Genomic DNA, 23,252 nt, shown 5'->3' with positions numbered 1-23,252 from the left:
GCAAAATTATGTATGTTATATCATCCCTAATTCTATGTTCATTGTCTATCCCAAAAGGATTCAAAGAAAAAGAACATGTTGTGTTCCAGTATTTCACCAAAGACTAGCTCCTTTCATCTATCACCAAAACCAAATTGTTCATGGAATCTTTATTTTTAACTGATCTAAATCATCAAACTAAGATTGAAGAAAACACAAAGCCTGGTCAAAAGCTTCGACATTGAAACAAAAATCTTCCCCATATCTCAGCTCTTTGGAGAATAACAACCTTCCCTTTAAAGTTATTTTTTAATATATAAATCTAGAAAATAGGAGTATTATGTGCAAATTCCCTAAAATATTTGAGTGACCCCAGCAACAAGTCATGGGAGATTTGATTCCAGTCTAGAAGGTTGGGAATTGAATCCTTGACTTTACTTTTTTTTGCAATTTTCTTCCTTTTCTGGAGGTACCAGTAAGCCAAGGTACAATTCCAAAGGTGCGAGCAAACATCCAGTACATCACCCAATCCTTCATTTGTGTGCCCAGATAGTGACCGTCACCGGGGTATTTTCCAGTAGGACTCACAGGGTGGTAATCCGGAAAAGAAACTGTAACTGATTCCTTCCCTCAACCCCCATAGCCCAGCATTGAAATGAATTGTTGTACCTCTGCTGCAACACTGGCTGAAACCAGCTATTTCCACAGAAAGCAAAAGGTCAAACCTGCAATTCTCATGTGGCAAAATCTTTGTCCTCAGCTTCAGCTTCAATAATGGATGGAAAGTTGTTGGGACACAAGCTCAAATTCCTGAGATACACTCCAACACACAGAGCTCTGTGCCAGGAACACTGAAGATGAGAATTTACCCTGAGGCCTACATGGCTCAGTTCTATACTGTGGTAGTGTATTTATCAATCAAGTTATTAGGGCATGAATCTCAGACTTTAGGAATAGTTGACCTTGTTTGCCCTCATTTTTAAAAAAATCACTAGTTGCTAGGCAGGTTATTAAATGTTGGATGATGTTTAATTGGCAGGGAGGAAGAAAAAAAATGCAAAAGCAGTCCCGCTATCACATAAAAATACTTACACTTTAGCAAACAGCAAATACCATACTATCATCTCATCTGAAGGAAGAAATGTGTCAATGAGAGATGGTAAAGATGAATCTTAAAGGGGGTACACTGGGTATTTTTTTCCCTATCAATGGCAGTCCTACCATCATCAGTGCTGCTGTGTGCACATTGAACCACTCAATAGGATGGAATATAGTGTGTTGGTGTTTCCTCTATTGAGGTGAGGCACAGTCATCCACAGGGTGCTCCAATCGATAACTGATGAAACTTATACACTCAAGTGTGAGGCAGCACAAGAAATCGCGTCCAAATGGACAGAAATGTTAACTGTAAACCAGGTTATTTGTTCTTCTATCTTGTTAATTTGATTTTTTTCATGTGTAAATCTTTCCTTATTTTTATTTAGTCCAGCACTATTATTGCCTGTATGAAATCTTTTATTACTGTGCAGTGTTCTATTTATATTAATATAATTGTATAGATCTATTTAATTTATTCTGTTGGCAGCTTTCATGAATATTCATTAAATTGCATTAACTTCAAGTGCGGTTCATGTGCTGGAGGTTTCTTTAAACACTTAGATGTACTCAAACATGTAGCACTTTACTTAATTGGTTAATTATTAACTGTTCTATTGTTATTGTTTGTAACTTCACTGTTCTTGGCACAACTGTAGTAAATTAAAAAAAACTGTTTGCAACAGAATGTTATCACTTAGTTCCTTCAATTATCAACACTATATTTCCAAAATGACTGAACAATTTAGTAAAATGTTCAAAAGACAAGTAGAATATTAGTGTTGATATAACTGCTTTTAAAGTCTTCACTTGGACGACCATACTGGAATTGAAGACAAGCCCAAAATGCATTTTGATGTAAAGCTTTCAATCTTGTATCAAGTAGTGAAATCATTAAAAGACAGGACAAATAAATGACTGCAGCAGGACTGAAAGCAGGTTAAGGGTGCAGTAATGAGCTACAAAATTACCAAAATGGTAAGGTTCAGAAATATTTTCAGAACACATTTTTAGTTTTTGAGTATTTTTTAACTAATTCAATGTTGCAGGTAAAAAATGTTTCCCTGTTATGTTAAGTGGCAGCAAAGTGGAATACATTAAACTCATTTTAAAAATCCATGCAAAAATTGTCTTTTATTGAAAAATAAGAGAGCAAATGCTCAGGAAATATGGCACTCTACTGCCTTTTTAAGTCACTCATTGATTGTAAATGGAACATGCATATGAATGTGAAAACTGAGGTAACAAACATATATTTCCATTAGTAATGTATTGGCCCAGAAATTCAGGTCTCCACGGGTGAGTACGCACGGGGTACTCACCCGTAGGCCCAACAGAAGTGCCGGTTTTGTGCATGCACTGCACATGCGCGGGAAACGGGAACTTCCGTTCCCTTAAAGGAAGGGGTTCAGAGGTCGAACGCGTACGCCGGAGAGGCAGCGCGTGCGTATGGAACTTACGTTTTTTTGCAGGTTTCTCCGGGAGGGTAAGTCTGCAGGAGTTACACATGTAAAAAGCAGGCGCAAGGCCTGCTTTTAACAAATAAGTGGTGAATTAATTAAAATTAAAACATTTTTTCCACAGGTTTATTATTTTTAAATACTTTAAAGAAAGGTAAGTTTAATTTTAGCCCCGTTAGAAAATGTAATTAATTTTTTCAAAATTTTAAATTATTGTTTAAAATAGTTATTTTATGTAAATTATAGTTATTTTAAAAATGTGATTTTTAAAAATTTATTTGAAGTTTTAGTGATGTTTTGGGGCTTATAGTATTTATAGTTTTGACAGCTCTTCCTGTCAATTTTATGAATGGGCATTTCCTGCTACTATTGGCTCTCCATGGCCCACGTGATCCGAGGGGATGCATCGAACTAACTGCGCCCCTGGGATACGCAAGCACTGCGCGCCGGCAGTTGGAGCAGGCCCAGGATCGGAATCCCATGCGGGCCCACAGCTCAACGGCCGGCGTGCTAGGTAAGTGCAGGTCGGAGGCTTGCACACTTTGAAGTCAGGGATTTTTATTATAAATATATATATATAATATAAAACAGAAAATGTTGGAAATACTCAGCATGTCAGGCAGCATCTGTAGAGAGAGAAACGGAGTTAACATTTCAGGTCGATGACCCTTCGTCAGAACTGGAAAAAGCTGGAGATGGAACAGGTTTTTAAGCAAGTGCAGGGGCAGGGAAAGGGGGAGGGGAGGAGAGAACAAAAGGGAAAGTCTGTGATAGGATGGAAGGCAGGAGAGATTAAGAGACAAAAGGGATGATGGTGCGAGACAAAAGGGATGATGGTGCAAGGCAAAAGGAGATGGTAATGGGACAAGTTAAACAAAAGATGACTCTAGATGAAATGTAAATGGCAATGGCAGAATGAGCGACAGCTGCCATGTGAGAGAGAAAGAAAAAAAATGGAAAAAAAGGTGGGGGCAGAGGTTATGGTCTGAAATTGTTGAACTCTATGTTGAGTCCGGAAGGCTGTAAAGTGCCTAATCGAAAGATGAGGTGCTGTTCCTCGAGCTTACGTTGAGCTTCATTGGAACAGTGTAAGAGGCCGAGGACGGTGAGGTCACAGTGGGAGTGGAGCAGTGAATTAAAGTGACAGGCGACCGGAAACTCGGGCTCAACCTTACGGACTGAACGGAGGTGTTCCGCAAAGCGGTCGCCCAATCTGCATTTGGTCTCCCCAATGTAGAGGAGACCGCATCGTGAGCAGTGAATACAATATACTAAATTGCAAGAAGTACAAGTAAATCGCTGTTTCACCTGGAAGGATTGTTTGGGACCCTGGACAGTGGGAATGGAGGAGGTAAAAGGGCATGTGTTGCATCTCCTGCGCTTGCACATGAAGGTGCCGGACGAAGGGGAAGGGTTGTTGGGGGTGATAGAGGAGTGGACCAGGGGAACCCTACCGTGGTTCTGGGAGTGAAGAGAAGGGGTGAGAGCAGAAGTGCGGGAAATAGAACGGACACAGTCAAGGGCCTTGTCAACCATAATAGAGGGGAATCCTCGGTTGAGGAAAAAGGAAGATGTATCAGAAGCACTAGTATGAAAGGTGGCATCATCAGAGCTGATGTGGCAGAGACGGAGAAACTGGGAGAATGGAATAGCGTCCTTACAGGAAGCAGGGTGGTAGGAAGTGTAATCCAGATAGCTGTCGGAGTCAGTCAGCTTATAGTGAATGTTTGTCAATAGCCTATCCCCAGAAATGGAGACAGAGAAGTTGAGGAAGGGAAGGAAAGAGTCAGAGATGGACCATGTGAAGGTGAGGGAAGGGTTGAATTTGGAAGCAAAGTGAATGACATTTTCTAGTTCAGGGCAAGAGCAGGAAATGGCACCGATACAGTCATCAATGTACCGGAAAAAGAGGTGAGGGAGGGTACCTGAGTAGGACTGGAACAAAGAGTGTTCCACATATCCCACGAAAAGGCATAGCTAGGACCCATGCGGGTTCCCATAGCAACACCTTCGATTTGGAGGAAGTGAGTGGAGTCAAAGGAGAAGTTGTTCAATGTGAGAACATGTTCAGCCAGGTGGAGGAAGGTGGTGATGGTTGGGCCTCTGCCCAAGGAAGAAGCGGAGCGCCCTCAGGCCATTCTGTTGGAGGATGGAGATGTAGAGGGATTGAACGTCCATAGTGAAAAGGAGACGGTTGGGGCCAGGAAACTGGAAACTGTTAAAGTGGTGGAGGGCATTGGAAAAGTCGTGGATGTAGGTGGGATGAGACTGGACAAGGGGAGAAAAAATAGAGTCGAGATAGGAAGAGAGAAGTTCCATGGGGCAAGAACAGGCTAAAGCGATGGGTCTCCCAGGGTAGTCCTGTTTGTGGATCTTGGGAAGGAGGTAGAAGCAGGCTGTGCAGGGTTGGGGAACTAGGAGGTTGGCAACCATGGAGGGAAGATCTCCAGAGGAGATGAGGTCAGTGACAGTCTTGGAAATGATGGCTTGCTGTTGGGTCATGGGGGTCATGGTCCAGGGGGCAGTAGGAGGAGGTGTCAGAGAGCTGCCGTTCAGCCTCCGCTAGGTAGAGGTCGGTTTGCCAAACAACAACAGCGCCACCCTTGTCAGCAGGTTTAATGACAATGTTGGGGTTGGATCTGAGAGAATGGAGTGCTGCAAGTTCAGAGGGAGGTAGGTTGGAGTGAGTGAGGGTAGCAAAGAAATTGAGATGGCCGATGTCACGCCGGCTGTTTGCAATGAAAAGGTCTAGAGAGGTTAAGAGGTCAGAAGGAGGAATTCCAGGTAGAACAAGAGTTCTGAAAGCGGGAGAAAGGGTCAGCTGTGCGGGGGGAAGACGCCTGGCCAAAGAAATGGACATGGAGATGAAGACAATGGAAAAAGAGCTCAGCGCCGTGCCGAGCTCGAAATTCCTTGAGGTGGGGCCGTAATGGGATGAAGCTCAGGCCTTTGCTGAGGACTGATCATTCAGGGTCAGAGAGGGAAAGGTCAGAAGGGATAGTGAAAGCACAGCAGGGGGTGAGATTGGAAGAAGGAATGGGGTCAAAGGAAAGTGAAGGGGAAGGAGGTTCTGGAGGGGCGTTGGTGTCCAAGAGTTGTTGAAGCTTACGATCCTTGACACCTGAAAGAATGAAAAAAATGTTTTGTTAAAGCACCGGATGAGGTGAAGGATGAAATGGAACTGCGGACCAGGACAACTTTAGGATAGAGTGAGTCTGTGCTGCTGAGGAGAGAGGTCGAGAGTGTTCATGTGGCGTCGCATGGCATTGAGCGTGGAGCTCAAGATGCGGCGAGAGTAGTGGTTTGAGGAACACTGAATATCTCGGAGTTACCTGTAATCCTGGATGGACCCAAAACATGAAGGGTGGAATTTCATTTGGAATCCAAGTGGAATAAGTCAGAGTCGGAGATAGTTGCTGAGGAAAGAGATGTGGCTGTGAAAGTAAGTTTTGGTAGATACCTGATCAAACACGAGAAGGGAGACAGAAAGCAATGAAGATGAACAAGATAAAATAGACAAATGGAAATCCCGTCGGAGGGAAGAGCAGAAGTTCTTCAAGGTGGGCATTCCTAGAAGAGAAGTTGCAGTGAATTAAACACTAATACAAAAGCGAAATACTGCGGATGCTGGAAATCTGAAATAAAAACAAAAAATGCTGGATATACTCAGCAGGTTAGGCAGCATCTGTAGAGAGAGAAACAGAGTTACCGTTTCAGGTCGATGACCCTTCATCAGAACTGGAATAAGTTAGATATGTAACAGATTTTTAAGCAAGTGCAGGGGCAGGGAAAGGGAGGAGGGGAGAAAAGAACAAAATGGAAGGTCTGTGATAGGATGGAAGGCAGGAGAGATTAAAAGACAAAAGGGATGATGGTGCAAGGCAAATGGTCCTCGGCCTCTTACACTGTTCCAACGAAGCTCAACGTAAGCTCGAGGAACAGCACCTCATCTTTCGATTAGGCACTTTACAGCCTTCTGGACTCAACATAGAGTTCAACAATTTCAGACTAAAACCTCGGCCCATATTTTTTTTCTTTTTTTTCCTTTCACATGACAGCTGTTGATGATTCCACCATTGCCATTTACACCTCATCTAGAGTCATCTTTTGTTTAACTTGTCCCATTACCATCTCCTTTTGCCTTGCACCATCATCCCTTTTGTCTTTTAATCTCTCCTGCCTTCCATCCTATCACAGACCTTCCCTTTTGTTCTTTCCTCCCCTCTAGGTTTCTCAAAATTCCCACATTCCCCCTGGTGTTCGAAGCACGGATAGCAAAATCATTAGACGGTAAAGACCGCCAACCGACCCCCGACCAATTTCAATTTCAATTTTTATTTGTCACATAACCAAATACAACAAGTGAAATCCAGTCAGTGAAATGCTTTTTTCTTAACGAGCCGAGCGCACCAAGCAGCAAAGGACACTTAGCTGCCTGGTACGCACGGAGCCCGCAAGGACGGCAGCCATCTTCATCGGCGCCATCACAATAGGGTCCGCTCTCACCTTGCTCCGCCTTTCCCGCACTCCTGCCCGACAGCAATACCGTCGGCGACCGCCCGAAGGAGAAGAAGGCCCATCGCGACGAAGTACTCGACGAAGACGTTAACGGAGAAAAAGGGAGGGTGCCTTTGCACAAACAACTTCAGCGCTGCGCCCTGTGACCACATGGCGATGGGATACCCCAAAGGACAGGAAGAGCGGACCTCAAACCCCACCATCTAAAGTGACAGGTTTTGAATTGGTGAGCATGAATTCCTGGCTCCTCATAGCTTAATCTAGTTAGGTATAGGGGGTGGGATAAGGATAAGGGGATTTCTAATAGAAACATAGAAGATAGGAGCAGGAGTAGGCCCTTCGAGCCTGCTCCGCCATTCAACGAGATCATGGCTGACCATCCAAACCCTAGCACCCGGTCCCTACACCGACAGCCATCCCACCCAAGCCCTATCCCTGTAACCCCGTAACCCCACGTATTTAATCCCCCCTAACACTAAGGGTCAATTTTTATTTGTTTCCCTCGATGTGCCATGTGTTCCCCATTCCCATATAAGTGTATTAACTGTTTTATGCCTGTAACTATACCAGTAATTCTCAGTAGTATTGTGTTTTATTCAGCCTTTTAATAAAATTTGATTTTCTTGCACCAAACCACTTGTCTACTCAATTTCCTGTATCGCCACCTGTACCTAAGTCCGGTGTCTAGAACCCAGGGGGTGTGGAGCGATTCGAACCGCTCAGAGACAGTCAGGGGTGTAGTGTATGTACCTTTAAGAGAGAACTACTTTTACAGCTCCTGTATACTGTAGTACCGGCAGTGACCACACCTGTATATAAGCCTTGAGCATGCCTCTGTACCCCAGTCTTGAGTCTACCCTACTCCAGTAAATACCTGTTGATTGTTAAGTTACAGCATCCGTGTGGTTATTGAAAAACATCATACTCTCAGAATCACGGATCTAACAGTGGCGATGAGTGTCGATTCGAATCTACCTGCAACTCTGCATTTCCCTTCGAGGATTCGCTCCGGGAGGGCGGTGGAAGAAAGTCGAGGCCAGAAACACGGGCGTCGACCATGAGCAACCGTCCAGTCGTCTGGCAGAGAGTGAACATCGCAGGGGAGGCTGTGGAGAGCCGGGCTTGGTTCCCCAGCCACGATGATCAGCAATAGACTAACGACAGGTACAGCGCAGACCCTTCCCGGACAGCGGCGGCTGGAGCTGACCGACGGCGGAGAGAAAGCCGAGCAGCGTCGACGGGGTAAGACAGAGGGTGAAGCGCACAGGGCGCAGCCGGGGGTTGAAAACCGAGTGGCGTCGAGGAAAAACAAAGTGGAGAGAGAGGGGGTAGAGCAACAGTCGGGTTCAGGACCGAGCGGCGGAAACGGGAAAGGCGCACAAAAAAAAAATGCACAGAGCACAGCCAGGGCTCAAGGGCTGAACAGTGTCCGCGGGGAGAAGAAGGGAGAGCGCGGGAGACGCCATTGAGCCACGGAGAAGAAGGAAGAGCGCGGGAGATGCCATTTTTAGAAGCCGCAGTGGAGAAGAAGGGCGAGCGCGGGAAGGAAGGAAAGCGCGGGAGACGCCATTTTGTGCCAGCAGAGAAGAAGGGGAAGCGCGGGAGACACCATTTTTGACAGTTAAATCACACCCAGGGATGCCGAAGAGTGGCAGTATCTCTACGTTCGACAATGAAGTCGAAGATTGGGCGACATGTGGAACACATTGAGGTGTACTGCAGGGTGAATGAAGTGCCAGATGCTAGGAAAGCACTGGTTTTGTTAAATTCCATGGGTGCAAAAACTTATGGGTTACTGCGAAACCTAATAACCCCAGAGAAGCCGGTGAACAAGAATTTCGAAAGCATAGTAGAAATCCTACAGGACCACTTAAACCCCACACCGCTGCTGATAGCAGAACAATTTAAGTTCCATAAAAGGAACCAACACAAAGACGAAAGCAATGCTGAGTACCTAACGGAACTGCGCAAGCTATCAAAACACTGCCAGTTTGGAGCGGGACTAGCAGATACGTTAAGGGACAAGTTTGTGTGTGGACTGCAAAGTGAAGGAACCCAGAAACGGCTTCTATCAGAAAAGGATCTTACACTGGACAAGGCTTTCAGTATGGCAGTATTACACGAAGCAGCCGCAAGGGGCGCTGCAGAGATACAACGGAGACCGCAAGAATATGGCACCAATGAAATGTCCTATGGAACAGGGAAGTGCTATCACTGCAGCAGAACAACACATGATCAGAAGGATTGTTGGTTCAAGGACCAAGTGTGCAGACAGTGTGGAAAAGCAGGACACATAGCAAGAGTCTGCAGGTCTGGGAAGAAAACCAACAGTAAGAAATCTCCACAGGAGAAGTACAAAAAGGTACACCAGGTGATGGACAGTAGTTCAGACGAACAGAAAAGTGATACAGACTCTGGAAGCAAGGAGCTGGGTTGTCTGAAACTACATAAGGTAACCAAAATGGAGGATCACCAGACTATCTGGGTTACACTCAAGATAGACGGAGTCCAAGTGAAAATGGAATTGGACACAGGATCAGCCCTAACAGTCATAAACCAAAGGGACTACAAGCGGCTATTTTCACATATACCCTTGAAAGCTACAGAGATTGTCTTGAAGACGTACACGGGGCAAACAGTCGACCCCAAAGGAAAAATAAGGGTGAAAGTGATATATAAAGGCCAGGAAATACCTAAAATGGATATATATGTATTGCCAGATGGAGGACCACCACTGCTAGGACGTGAATGGATCCGGAAGATACAATTAGATTGGCATTCCATACAGGCACTGAAGGTTGAGGCCAAAAAGGATGACGACGTCACACCTGGACGACTGTCAAAAATGCTAACTGACGCAAAAGAAGTGTTCCAGGAGGGACTTGGAACACTAAAAGGCATAACAGCAACGATTAAAATAGAGGAAAATGCAAGCCCAAAGTTTCTTAAGGCCAGACCAGTGCCTTATGCGATCAGACCAGCTGTCGAAGCAGAGCTGGAAGGGTTGGAACGTTTAGGAGTACTGTCCAAAGTAGACTGGAGCGAGTGGGCTACACCCATCGTTCCTGTAATGAAGAAGTCGTTGAGTAATACGCCTGGGGAACCAAAGAAGGTCCGCATCTGTGGGGATTTTAAGGTGACAGTGAACCCAGTCCTTCACACGGTACAATATCCGCTTCCACGAATTGAGGACATTTTCGCCTCGCTATCTGGAGGTAAACGCTTCACCAAAATTGATCTAGCCCAGGCGTACTTGCAAATGGAGGTAGAGGAAGCCTCGAAACAATACCTTACGATTAACACTCATAAAGGTCTTTATCAATACAACCAGCTGGTGTTCGGGGTAGCATCGGCTCCGGCTATTTGGCAAAGGGCGATGGATCAAGTCCTGCAAGGGATTCCAGGGACCCAGTGTTATTTGGACGACATCCTGGTCACGGGCGAAAATGACAGTATCACCTCGCCAACTTGGAGAAGGTGCTCACCAGATTAAAGGAATATGGGCTACGAGCTAATCGCCACAAGTGCAAGTTTTTCCAGAAGCAGATCTCGTATTGTGGCCACGTCATCGATGAAGAGGGGTTACATAAGTCCCCTGAAAAGATTGAGGCAGTAGTCAAGGCTCCAGCACCGGAAAATGTGTCACAACTGAGGTCGTTCCTCGGGCTGGTAAACTACTACCATAAGTTCTTACCAAATTTGTCCACGGTATTACACCCACTGAACACCCTACTGCAAACAGGGGTACCATGGAAGTGGAATGACGAACGTAGACGAGCTTTCCAGAAGTGTAATGAATTGATCACATCAAAAGAGGTGTTGGCCCATTTCAACCCAGCACTACCAATTCGTTTGGCATGTGATGCATCACCCTATGGTATTGGAGCGGTGCTGTCGCACAAATTCCCAGACGGGTTGGAGAGGCCAGTAGCCTTTGCGTCTCGGTCACTAACCTCAGCCGAGTGCAACTACGCCCAGATTGACAGGGAGGCCCTCAGCCTAGTATGGGGAATAAAAAAATTCAACCACTATCTGCATGGGCAGAAGTTCACCTTGCTGACTGACCACCAACCACTTGTCTCCATCTTTAGTCCTAAGAAGGTCGTTCCAGTGATGACGGCACAACGGTTACAAAGATGGTCCCTGTTTCTAGGGGCGAATCAATATGAAATAGAATATAAAGGCACGAAACAGCATGGAAATGCTGGTGGGCTATCGCGCCTGCCACTGCCTACTGTGGAGGAAGCACCAGCGGTGGACCCTATCGAGATATTTTATTCGTCAATAATTGAACGATTGCCAGTAATGAACGCGGATATAGAGAAGGAGACCCGCAATGATCCGACGCTGTCTTGGGTATATGATTTGACGGTGAGGGGATGGCCAACACATGGCGACTCACTGTTGCCAGCATTCTCATCCAGAAGAGAACAGCTGTCAGTATGCCAGGGGACAGTGATGTGTGGATCCAGAGTGGTGATTCCACCCAAGTTAAGGGAGAGAGTGCTAAATGAGCTACATGAAGGTCATCTGGGGGGAGTGAAAATGAAAAGCCTTGCTAGGGCTTATGGCCGGGAATCGATCAACAAATCGAAGACCTAACCAAGAGCTGCTCAGGATGCCAGAAGGTCCAAAATGCACCACCACATGCCCCTCTACACCCATGGGAGTGGCCCTCCTCTCCATGGCAACGGATGTATATTGATTTTGCTGGTCCATTCATGGATTCAATGTTCTTAATAGCAGTGGATGCTCATTCGAAGTGGCCTGAGGTGATAAAAATGTCCTCAACCACTACAGAGAAAACGATTGCAGTCCTACGGACCATATTTGCCAGAAACGGCTTGCCAGAGCAGATTTGCTCTGATAATGGACCACAGTTTGTGTCCAAAGAGTTTCAAAAATTTATGAGAAGGAATGGGGTAAGGCATTACACATCCGCCCCGTATCATCCAGCCACAAATGGATTGGCTGAGAGGTTCGTACAAACCTTTAAGAAGGCGATAAAGGCCATGTGCGACGATGAAATTCCACTACAGCATAAGGTGGACAATTTCTTATTAGCCTACCGAAACACGACACATGCAGTTACCAACCAGACCCCGGCCATGATGTTCTTTAACCGAAGGTTGCGATCTCGTCTGGACTTGCTTAGACCAAATGTGCGAAGAAATGTTGAGGATAAACAATTCCAGCACATCAATGAGAAGCCGACAAGGAGCTTCAATGTAGGACAACCAGTCTTGGCCCGTGACTACCGAACAGAGAAATGGCAACCTGGAATGATATGCACACGGCAGGGGCCATTAATGTACACAGTGGATGTCGGGGAGAACATTGTGAGGCGCCACGTTGATCAGATCTTAGCGTCACAGGAACGAGTCAACCCCATGTCTTGCGTACCTGGGGATGAACCCGACATACCGGTAGCATCTACCTCCGAACCAGTAGCAGTGGAACCCGATGAACTAACCGACGAAAAGGGGCCAGAATCGCCTCCGCACCAAGAACAAGAACCTCAGGAAAGGCGCTATCCCGAAAGGATCAGGAAGCCGCCCCAAAGACTGAATCTATAAATGGACTATTGTTGTTTAATGTACATGTTAAAGCGTTCATTGTTATTTGAACATTATGGGTACTACGAATCTAAAAGGGGAGGAATTGTAGTGTATGTACCTTTTAAGAGAGAACTACTTTTACAGCTCCTGTATACTGTAGTACCGGCAGTGACCACACCTGTATATAAGCCTTGAGCATGCCTCTGTACCCCAGTCTTGAGACTACCCTACTCCAGTAAATACCTGTTGATTGTTAAGTTACAGCATCCGTGTGGTTATTGAAAAACATCATACTCTCAGAATCACGGATCTAACAAGGGGCAGAGCTGACTGGGCACACACACCAAAAAACCCCTACACCTCCTCCCTTTCCCTGCCCCTAAACTTGCTTAAAAATCTGTTACCTCTCCAACTTTTTCCAGTTCTGACGAAGGGTCATCGACCTGAAACCTTAACTCTGTTTCTCTCTTCTCTCTCTACAGATGCTGCCTGACCTGCTGAGTATTTCCAGCATGTTCTGTTTTTATTTGATAACTCCCCTGCTCCTCTTCAAATTAGCGGCATGGGACCTTTTACTTCCATCTGAGACGGGCCTCGGTTTACTGTCTCATCCGGAAGATGGCACATCTGACAGTGCAGCACTCCTTCAGCGCTGCACTGGAGTGTCAGCCTAGATTTTTTTTTGTGCTCAGGTTTCTGCAGCAGGAATTGAACCCACAACTGTGCTGACTCGAGGCGAGAATGACACCCACTGAGCCACGGCCTGACACTGATATTAAACTGAATTGTTTACTCTTAAAAATTCAAACACATCTGTTCAGAGTGGGGGTGGGGAGCAAAAAAAAAGCACTGTGCAGCCATCCCTTCACCACCCCACCAAACCTTTTGGCGTGCCATCTTGCCGTCCGGTGGAGGTCCCCAATGGAGGGCTCTCTACGCGGGAGTCCTCCCCTTTTCTATTGGGGACTTGGCCTGGAGGGTGTTGCATGGAGCAGTCCTGTTCAATAAAATGTTAAGTAGGTTCACGGACTCCCAGGCCGCCTGCCTTTTTTGCGTCCTAGAGGAGTCCGTGTTCCATGTGTGTATAGAATGTGTGAGGTTGTAGCCCCTGTTCCATTATTTGAAGGGGCTGTTCCTCGATTTTTGGTTGCACTTCAGTCCCACGCTCCTGATTTTCGGTCACCCGGTGTGGAGGGGAGCGGGCAGGTCGGAGGACCTCCTCGTAGGACTGCTCCTGGGCCTGGCCAAAGTGGCCATTAATAGGTCCAGGCAACGGGCGGTCGGGGGGGGGGGGTTGTCCGGCCCGATTGCCTGCCTCTCTTCTGCGGCTATGTTTGCGCCCGGGTGGCCCTGGAGATGGAGCACATGGTGTCCGCCGGCACACTTGAGGCCTTCCGAGACTGGTGGGCACCACGGGGACTGGAGGGGATCTCATTGAAACATAAAATTCTAACAGGACTAGACAGACTAGATGCAGGAAGGATGTTTCTGATGGCTGGGGAGTCCAGAACCAGGCGTCACAGTCTAAGGATAAGGGGTAAGCCACTTAGGACAGAGAGGAGGAATTTCTTCACCCAGAGAGTGGTGAACCTGTGGAATTCTCTACCACAGAAGGCAGTTGAGGCCAATTCATTAAATATATTCAAGAAGTCGTTAGATATATTTCTTAAGGCTAAAGGGAATCAAGGGATATGGGGAGAAAGCAGGGACAGGGTACTGAGTTTGGAGGGGCAGCACGGTGGCATAGTGGTTAGCACTGTTGCCTCACAGCGCCAGGGACCCGGGTTCGAATCCGGCCTCGGGTGACTGTCTGTGTGGAGTTTGCACATTCTCCCCGTGTTTGCGTGGGTTTCCTCCGGGTGCTCCGGTTTCCTCCCACAGTCCAAAGATGTGCGGGTTAGGTTGATTGGCTATGATAAATTGACCCTTAGTGTTAGGGGGATTAAATACGTGGGGTTGCGGGGATAGGGTGGGATATGTGTTGGTGTAGGGGTTACAGGGATCGGGTGGGATATGTGTCGGTGCAGGCTCGATGGGCCAAAATGGCCTCTATCTGCACTGTGGGGTTTCTGTGATTCTGTGATTCTGTGATCAGCCATGATCTCATTGAATGGCGGAACAGGCTCGAGGGGCCGAATGGCCTACTCCTGCTCCTATCTTCTATGTTTCTATGAGTGCATCGTCACCCTAGCAAACCAAATTTTAGTTTAATTTGTTAAGTTTTAGTTAAAGTTTTATTAAGTTACAGTTAATTTGGTTCAACAAAAAAAAGAGGACCAAACCTCAGTAACCCTGCAGCGCTCAGTGGGAAGGTGCCAGGAAGCAGAAGCCCCGCCCGATTGGTCACTGCTCTCGTGCACGTGCGCGGTTTAAAGCTCCCGGCGCCGCGCATGCGCGTTGCGAGCCGCATGCGCAGTGTCGGTGTTGTCCGAAGCGCTCGGTTCGGAGGCTTCGACAGGCAAATCGCGAATCGGCAGCCGCGGCAATGGAGCCGGCGCCGCCAGGTAAGGACTCGGGCGGCGGAGGGTCGGGCCGGGGTTGGTTTTTTGTTTGAACATATACGGGAAAAAAATGTGATGGGACGGGGCAGGACAGCCCGCCCCGACACTTGACAAAAGGCAGCGAAGATTGGCGAGGGCCCTGAGCGCCGCCTCGGCCCAGTCTCCAGCTCGGAGCCGCGCACAACCCGTCACCCGGGCAATTCAAGGGGGGAAAGAAACGCTTCGCCCCGCGATTGAGGCCGGGCTGGGTGGAGAAGACGTGGTTGTTTTTTTGGCTGAATGTATCTTGGAGGGTGATTGAGGCCCTGGCACGTTTCCCCCCCGTGGCGGAGTGGAGTTGAGGGCCCTTTTAATCCCGGCGGACACGCGCCCCCAGCCTGTTTGTAAACACGCGAGGCGGACTGCGAGTTGCAGCGTGACGGGGGGGAAGCCAGGCCTGGGGAGCAGGCGGAAAGCCGCGGCCTAGCTGTGTGTGCGTGGCGGCGGAGGAAGCGGCCGCTCTGTGTGTAGTGTGTGTGTTTACAGCGAGATCCGTGCCGGCTGTTGCCTCCTCCTCACCCTCGCGGGCCTGGCGTAGCGCAGCCGGACTTGGTGTGGTCAGCGGAGAGGGATGGGCCAGTATTTGCTCAGCTTGGAAAGGGGAGAGGAGGGGGAATTCGTACCAAGTCTGGTTTAAACAACGGAGAGATGGGGGAATTCGTACCAAGTCTGGTTTAAACAACTCTAAGCCAGCGGGACGAGTTCACACTGAGCAAAGTCGTTAACAATCTGGCTTCGTATTAGCCCGGGGTGCGATATCTGCGGACAGCGAGGCGAGTGTTTTCAATGGGTTTAAAGAGCTGGGTCGTGGAGGAACTCCTCTTCAGTGGTTATTTAAAAAAGAATGTCTCCGAGAGAGGACGTAACATCCGTCTCCAGCAATCTTGCATCGGAACAGGAGTAGGCCATTCAGCTCTTCGAACCTTTTGAGACCTGTTCATTACTAGATCGAAGATTGCTGAGTTTCAGACACAAGGTGTATTTAAAGAGTGAGTGGCGAAAGAATATACGAATTTTATGAACTACAAAGGAGGGGGAGGGGGTCAGAAAGCAAGATCTGTATAACGTCGACTAATGTCCTGCTTTTTGTTTGGGTCCATGTTCTTTAAAAACAGCAGAACCAACATATACAAGGAGTCTATAAAGCAGGAGTGTAAGAATACACTGGTAGACAGTTTACTTTTGTTCCTGAGAATGTAATTTCTTTCGTTTAATAATAGTGGTAGTTTTTGGCCTTTTGAATTTTTTACCTGGATATGAATATTTGCCTCTCTAGTCGGACTGATTGACCCGCAATTTCCTCCAATTAAACATTTGGAAGACTAAAGCCATTGTCTTTGACCCCTGCCACAAACTCCGTTCGCTTGCCACCAATTCCATCCAGATCACTGGCTACTGTGTACGGCTGAACCAAACTGTTCACAACCTTGGCGACCTGTTTTAACTGCATTGAGCTTCCAACCCTATATCCTCTCCATCAATGTTACCTTGAATTTTGCATGACCCATTCAAAATACCTGTGCATGTGTGTTTTTTCCCATTTAAAAGCCGGTGAGCTGGCTGCACAGGAGCTGCAGACCGCTGCGCTACCATGCAACACTCGGACCTCGCCGTCCTTGGCCTCTTGCATTTTTCCACGGAAGCTCAACGTAAACTCGAGGAACAGCACCTCATCTTCCGATTAGGCACTTTGCAGCCTTCCGGACTCAATATCGAGTTCAACAATTTCAGATCATAACCTCGGCCCCTATTACATTTTTACTTATATTTTTTTCTACCCCTTTGTTTTGGGTCTTCCCCCCTCCCTCCCTCCCTCCCTCTTTTTTCCTCTCTTCCCACATGGCAGCTGCGTCTCATCCTGCCAATACACTTCACACCTAATCTTAGCCATCTCCACTGTCCTATTACCATCTCGTCTGGTTTTGAATACCTCTTAATGTCTCTTTTACTTCTTTTGTTCTATCGCAGCCCTGCCTTCGATCTATTTTCACAGAAAGAATCACAGAAACCCCACAGTGCAGATAGAGGCCATTTCGGCCCATCGAGCCTGCACCGACACATATCCCACCCGATCCCCGTAACCCCTACACCAACACATATCCCACCCTATCCCCGTAACTCCACGTATTTAATCCCCCTAACACTAAGGGTCAATTTATCATAGCCAATCAACCTAACCCGCACATCTTTGGACTGTGGGAGGAAACCGGAGCACCCGGAGGAAATCCACGCAAACACGGGGAGAATGTGCAAACTCCACACAGACAGTCACCCGAGACCGGATTTGAACCCGGGTCCCTGGCGCTGTGAGGCAACAGTGCTAACCACTATGCCACCGTGTCTTATTTCCTTTCCAGTTTTGAAAAAGGGTAGCGACCCGAAACGTCAACTCTAATTTCTCTCCACGGATGTTGCCTGGCCTGCTGAGTTTTTCCAGCATTTTCTGTTGTTATTTCGGATTTCCAGCATCTGCAGTATTTTGCTATCGTTTCAACTTAAAGGGAACATTGCTCTCCATCACAAAGACCTTCCTATTTCCACCTCCATAATATCATCCATCTCTGCCTCTAACTCAGCTTATCTGCTGCTGAAACCCATAGTCATACTTTTGTTGCCTCCAGACTAGACTTTCCAATGTTCTCCTGGCTGACCTCCCATCTTCCACCCTTTATAAACTTGAGCTCCTCCAAAACTCTGCCTGTATCCTAACCTGCACCAAGTGCTGCTCACCCATCACCCTTGTGGTAGCTGAGCTACATTGACTCCTGGTCCACAATGCTTCAATTTAAAAATTCTCCTCATTGTGTTCAAATCCCTCCACAGTCTCGCTCCTCCATATCTCTGTAACCTCTGACTACAACCCTCCAAGAACTCTGCGTTACTCTAACCCATGTGCGCCCCCCACTCCCTGCGTCACATTGTTGGTGGCTGTGCCTTCACTTGTCTAGCCTCTAAGCTCTGGAATTCCCTTCCTAAACTTCTCTGTCTCTCCCTCCCTAAACCTCTGCCTCTCTATCTCTCCTTCTTTAAGATGCTGCTTAAAATCTACCTGTTTGACCAAGTTTTTAGTCATCTGTCCTAATATCTCTTCCTTTTGGTTTTTGTCAATTTTTGTTTTATTAAGCTCCTTGGGATGTTTTCCTATGTTAAAGGTGCTATATAAATGCAAGTTGTTGTATTTGAGGGTATAGCTTTAGGTTTGTTAATTTTAATAGCATGATTAAACTGTGTGGAACTCAATGGGAACTGGAACAAGAAAATAACTGGGCACATTTTATTGTAGCTCACCAAGTATATTAAGTAGACGATAACTTAATATCCAGACTTCTCTTGGTTTTATAAACTTGGCAGAACCTTGTGCATTTTCGCAAATGGAAATTGAGACATTTGCTCTTCTATGTGTTGGCAGGCCTACAGAGTCTTTGTTTTCCCTTACAAAAGACAGTTGCCCTTAAGTAACTTAAGTTGTTTAAAAATACTCTTCTGGAATTAGTCCCAGTTACTTAATTTTTCACCTGGCTGCAACTGGAATTGTATTCAGATGAAATTAAGAGAGAGAGAGAACATGTTTTTGATATAGCACCTTTCACCTCCACGGGTAACCCAAAGCGTTTTACAGCCAAGATCCTGCAAATCCATTGGCAGGATAGGCGCACCAACGTCAGTGTTCTTGCTCAGGCCAACATCCCCAGCATCGAAGCTTTGACCATGCTCGATCAGCTCCGATGGACGGGTCACATCGTCTGCATACCCGATACGAGACTCCCAAAACAAGCGCTCTACTCGGAGCTCCGGCACGGCAAGAGAGCCCCAGGTGGGCAGAGGAAATGCTTCAAGGACACCATCAAAGCCTCCTTGGAAAAAGTGCAATATCCCCATCGACACCTGGGAATCCCTGGCCCAAGACCGCACAAAGTGGAGGAGAAGCATCCGGGTAGGTGCCGAACACCTCGAGTCTCTTCGCTGGGAGCAAGTGGAAGCCGAGCGCACGTCAACCCAAGCACCCCACCCACCCGCCCCTTCAACCACCGTCTGCCCCACCTGTGACAGAGACTGTAGGTCCCACATTGGACTCATCAGTCACCTGAGAACTCATTTTTAATGTGGAACCAAGTCATCCTCAGTTCTGAGGGACTGCCTAAGAAGAAGACGACAGCCAATTAAGTACTTATGAAGTGTAGTCACAGTTGTAATATAGGAAAATGTTAAATGTAGAAAGAAAGACTTGCATTTATATAGTGCCTTTTACGACCACGGGACCTGAGAGCAGACAAGGCCTCGGTTTAACATCTCCGAAAGACTGCACCTCCGACAGTGTAACACTCCCTCAGTGCCGCAGTGGAGTGTCCGCCTAGATTTTTGTGCTCAAGTCTCGAGTGGGACCCACAGCCTTCTGATGCAGGCGAGAGTGCTCCCAACTGAGCCACAGTTGACTCAATATTAAAATTTGTGTTGTAGTTAAGGAATGATTTATTTTTAAACAATTTTGGCAATAATCAACAATCTCAACTTGTAAAAGTAAAATTTGAATCCACGTATATTATGTTGGCTGTAAACAGACACCTGTGACTCTAAATGTGACTGCCTGTCAGGGGAAGCAGGTCAAAAAGGCAGCTCGTGGTGGAAAAGAGGAGTTTGTCCTGGAGCCATGTCAGTCGTGACTTAGTGGGTAGCACTCTTTCCTCTGGTCAGAAGGTTGTGGGTTCAGTTGCCACTCCAGAGACTTTAGCACAAAATCGAGGCACTCCAGTGCAGTACTGAGGGAGTGTTTCAGGTGAGGCGTTAAACTGAGGCCCCATCTGCCCTCTCGGGTAGATGTAAAAGATCCCATGGAACAATTTTGAAGAGCAGCAGGGGTGTTTTCCCTGGTGTCCTGGCCAATATTTATCCCGCAGCCAACATCACTAAAACAGATTATCTGGTCATTATTATATTGCTGCTTGTGGATCCTTGTGTGCAAATTAGCTGCTGTGTTTCCTACATTACAACAGTGACTGCACTTCAAAAGTACTTCATTGGCTGTAAAGCGTTGTGGGACATCCTGAGGTCATGAAAGGCACTATATAAATGCAAGTTTTTTTTTAATAAGATTTAGCCACTATGAGGAAGAAGCAATATTACTTGATGGTCAAGCTAGACTGACATAGCATGGCCAGTCACTCAGTATGGCCTGGAGTTTCCGCATGATTTCTGCCCAGATAATGGCTTAATCTGTCCGGAATCAAATGAAATAGCTCAAGATTGTGGAATTTGAAGCGCAAGTGAGCTGCGCCCTCAACTGTACCGGTAATCTTTCACGCTAGTTCAGTCATCCCTTTGCCCAAAGCAGTCCCCACCCGCAAAACTGACCATGTCCCCAGGTCAGATTACGATTGTGCTTGTTTGGGTGGGGGTGGGTGTGTGTCATCACATTGCACCCAGATTCTCGGGCACAAGAACCTGACCAGCAGTCAGCTGAAGCCACTGACTAGGTCTGCCCTGCTGCTGCAGCAATTAGTTTCTAAGGTAAGACCAAGGGTATTAAATCAGTCAGTTGATCTGATCTATTGCAGAAATATCAGTTAGTTATTTGAAGACTAGCGACTAGCAGTCAACTGAAGCTACAGGCCTGCGCTGCTGCTGTAGTAATCGATTCGTTTAAAGAGCTACCCCACCCTCGCACCTTGAGCCTCATTGACTCTGTTCTAGTCACTAATCAAATATGTCGATCACACAGCTTGATTGTACTGATTCATGGGAGAGTTTGTTTGGGTTTATGCTAATGAGTTTGCATGAAAACTTGAGCGTAACTTCACCTCGGCAAAACTAGGGCAGTGTCCAGCGCATTTTGCCGATTGTGTCCCTAGCGGAAACTTCAGGCCCATAAATGTTCAAACCTGCAGCCCCCAGATTTAATCATAATCATCATCAACTTTATTGTCATTGTTAGTGCACAAGTGCAGTGCAACGAAATGTAGGCTTGCGGCTCCCGAGAGTGTACATTTAGATTAAGACATTTAAACATTCAACATACATTTGGCTTGCAATACATTAACATAAACATAACCATAATAAAGTGCATTGGCAGATGTGCAGGCTTTAGAGTTTATTTGTGGAGTTCAGTAGGATGACAGCCCTGGGAAAGAAGCTGTTCCTAAATCTGGTCGTACGGGTGCGAATGCATCTGTAGCGTCTCCCAGATGGCAGGAGGGCGAACAGACTGTGGCTGGGGTGGGTAGGGTCTTTGATGATGGACCGTGACCTCCGTAAACAGCGTTTCTGGTATATGTGCTCTATGGTCGGTAGCCGGGTGCCGGTAATGCGTTGGGCAGTTTTGACTACCCGCTGCAGGGCTTTCCGGTCATAGTAGCTACAGCTGCCATACCATACTGTGATGTGGCAGTAAGTTGTATGTAGCCAGGTGAGGTGGCCGTGGTAAGGGGAATAGTCACTATTGGTAAGCTAAGTTTCAGTCAGCCCATAATATTGATAAACACTTCCAGGATTAGGTTATGGCTGGGGAGAGTATTGCTTGCAAGGAAGTGAATGTTTGGAGCACAAGCTCTTTTAAGTAGAGGCATTTGGAGATGAGGCCCTGCCAAGTGACTGGAGATCTGGACCTGCCCAGCTGTAGTGATTGGGAGCCACTTGCTGGTTGAGAAATCAGGCCTGCGTGGTGGCTGGGGTGCAGCCTTAAAATCTAGGGTGTTGTCTAGGGTTTGGGGTGAGGGACTTTTTTTTGCCTGCAGTTTCGCCCTGTTTGTTTGCAGTGGAGTTTCTTGTGATTACTTAAAATTTTCTACTCCTTTTGTTATTAAACCAATAATTTTCCAGGTAATCATTGCAAAATATTGATGCTTTATGTACCTTTTCATAAAACTTTGTATTTCCAAATTAGGGTTGAACCTCTTGGTTTTATTCTTGTAATCAATGTTGAATTAAAATAAACTGGTCGTAACACTTAGTTCTGCATTTGGAGACATGCTAAGCAAGTCTTGGATTAAGTCAATACATGCCATCTGTGATTGAGTCAACGAATACAAAGATTTAAAAAAAAATTCTTCAGCAACTGGAAGCAAAGAATGTCTTGTTCCTGCAGTTCTTTGTCATATTTGGCTTGATTAATTTATCCTAGAGGAGAAAATAGCTTTGGATTGACTAAATCTCTTCATACTAAACATAACGGCCTGTATTTTCCGATCCCTACAGGTGTGTACGAGCTGTGTACACACCCGTAGGGATCTCGCAAGTGCCGGTTTCAGGCATGCGAAGCACATGCGCTGAAAACCAGCACTTCCGATCTGCCAAGAATCCTCTTGACAGATTGCACGCCAAGAATCCTCTTGACAGATCGCACGCCTGCCCTGGAGAAGGGCCTCTGCGGGTGGAGAGTTCGGCTTTCTGCAGAACCTCCGCCCGCTGAAATCTTTTAAAAATCATACGCCTGCTTTTACCAGCATGAGTTTTAAAAAAGTGAAAAAATATTTTTTTCTCACTCCTTTTTATAATTTTAAAATACTTTTTAAAACAGGTAAGTTTATTTTTAGCCCTGTAATTTTTTTCAAAAAATTAAGTTTGTTTACTATTTTAATGTAATTTTAACTAATTTTAAAATGATTTTTAAAAATTTATTTAATGTTTTGATGTGTATTTTCAGTGAGCCCCACTCATACTTTTGACAGGTCTAAGCTGTCAAAAGTATGAAGGGGGATTCCCTTCTTCCATTGTTTCCCCATGGCCCACGTGATCCCAGGGACACTTGCGAACCGCCTGCGCCCCTGGGATACCTGGGCCCTGCGCATTTCGTAGAGCAGAGGCCCAGGAGCAGAAATGGTAGGACCTCTGGAGCCCTCGGGTAAGGGCGTAAATTTTTTCCAGATTGGAGACCTCCGCACGCAGGAAGCCTCCGATCAAAAAATACAGGCCAACATTTTTGTATCTAATATGGAGATCCTGAATGTTTGTTTATTGTATTGCTAACACAGACCTCCATCATGTGGTATCAATGGAGTTTTGCACCGAATGTCTGCTTCCAGTCGGCAGTACTAAAGCATAAAATTGTGGAAACAAAGGGCATTGAAGCCACTGATATAGATAGCTACACCCTTAATAAAGGATTATGG

General features: G+C 46.5%; 2 protein-coding genes across 3 annotated transcripts in view; both read left to right on the top strand.

The window, feature by feature from the left end:
- Positions 1-2,191, top strand: part of LOC147103185 (uncharacterized) — a 61,105-nt gene extending 58,914 nt beyond the window's left edge. The window contains exon 7 of one of the 2 annotated variants that reach the window (XM_085963137.1): positions 740-2,191. The gene's annotated coding sequence lies outside the window, so the exon portion shown is untranslated. Of the gene's footprint in view, positions 1-57 lie in introns of both variants that reach the window. The other variant, XM_085963136.1, reaches the window with a different exon arrangement.
- Positions 2,192-15,032: 12,841 nt separating this feature from the next.
- LOC147103184 (protein argonaute-4) overlaps positions 15,033-23,252 on the top strand; it is an 83,003-nt gene continuing 74,783 nt past the window's right edge. Inside the window, exon 1 of the mRNA XM_085962570.1 lies at positions 15,033-15,114. Within this exon, the coding sequence (XP_085818696.1) occupies positions 15,096-15,114 (19 nt within the window). The 5' untranslated portion in view covers positions 15,033-15,095. The remainder of the gene's footprint in view (positions 15,115-23,252) is intronic.

This window comes from Somniosus microcephalus, chromosome 20 (genome assembly GCF_052327205.1).
Source record: "Somniosus microcephalus isolate GS21.2 chromosome 20, FLI_Smic_1.0, whole genome shotgun sequence".
NCBI lineage: Eukaryota > Metazoa > Chordata > Chondrichthyes > Squaliformes > Somniosidae > Somniosus > Somniosus microcephalus.
The sequence above is the reverse complement of the archived record's forward strand: the minus strand, read 5'-3'. Positions and strand labels throughout refer to the sequence as shown.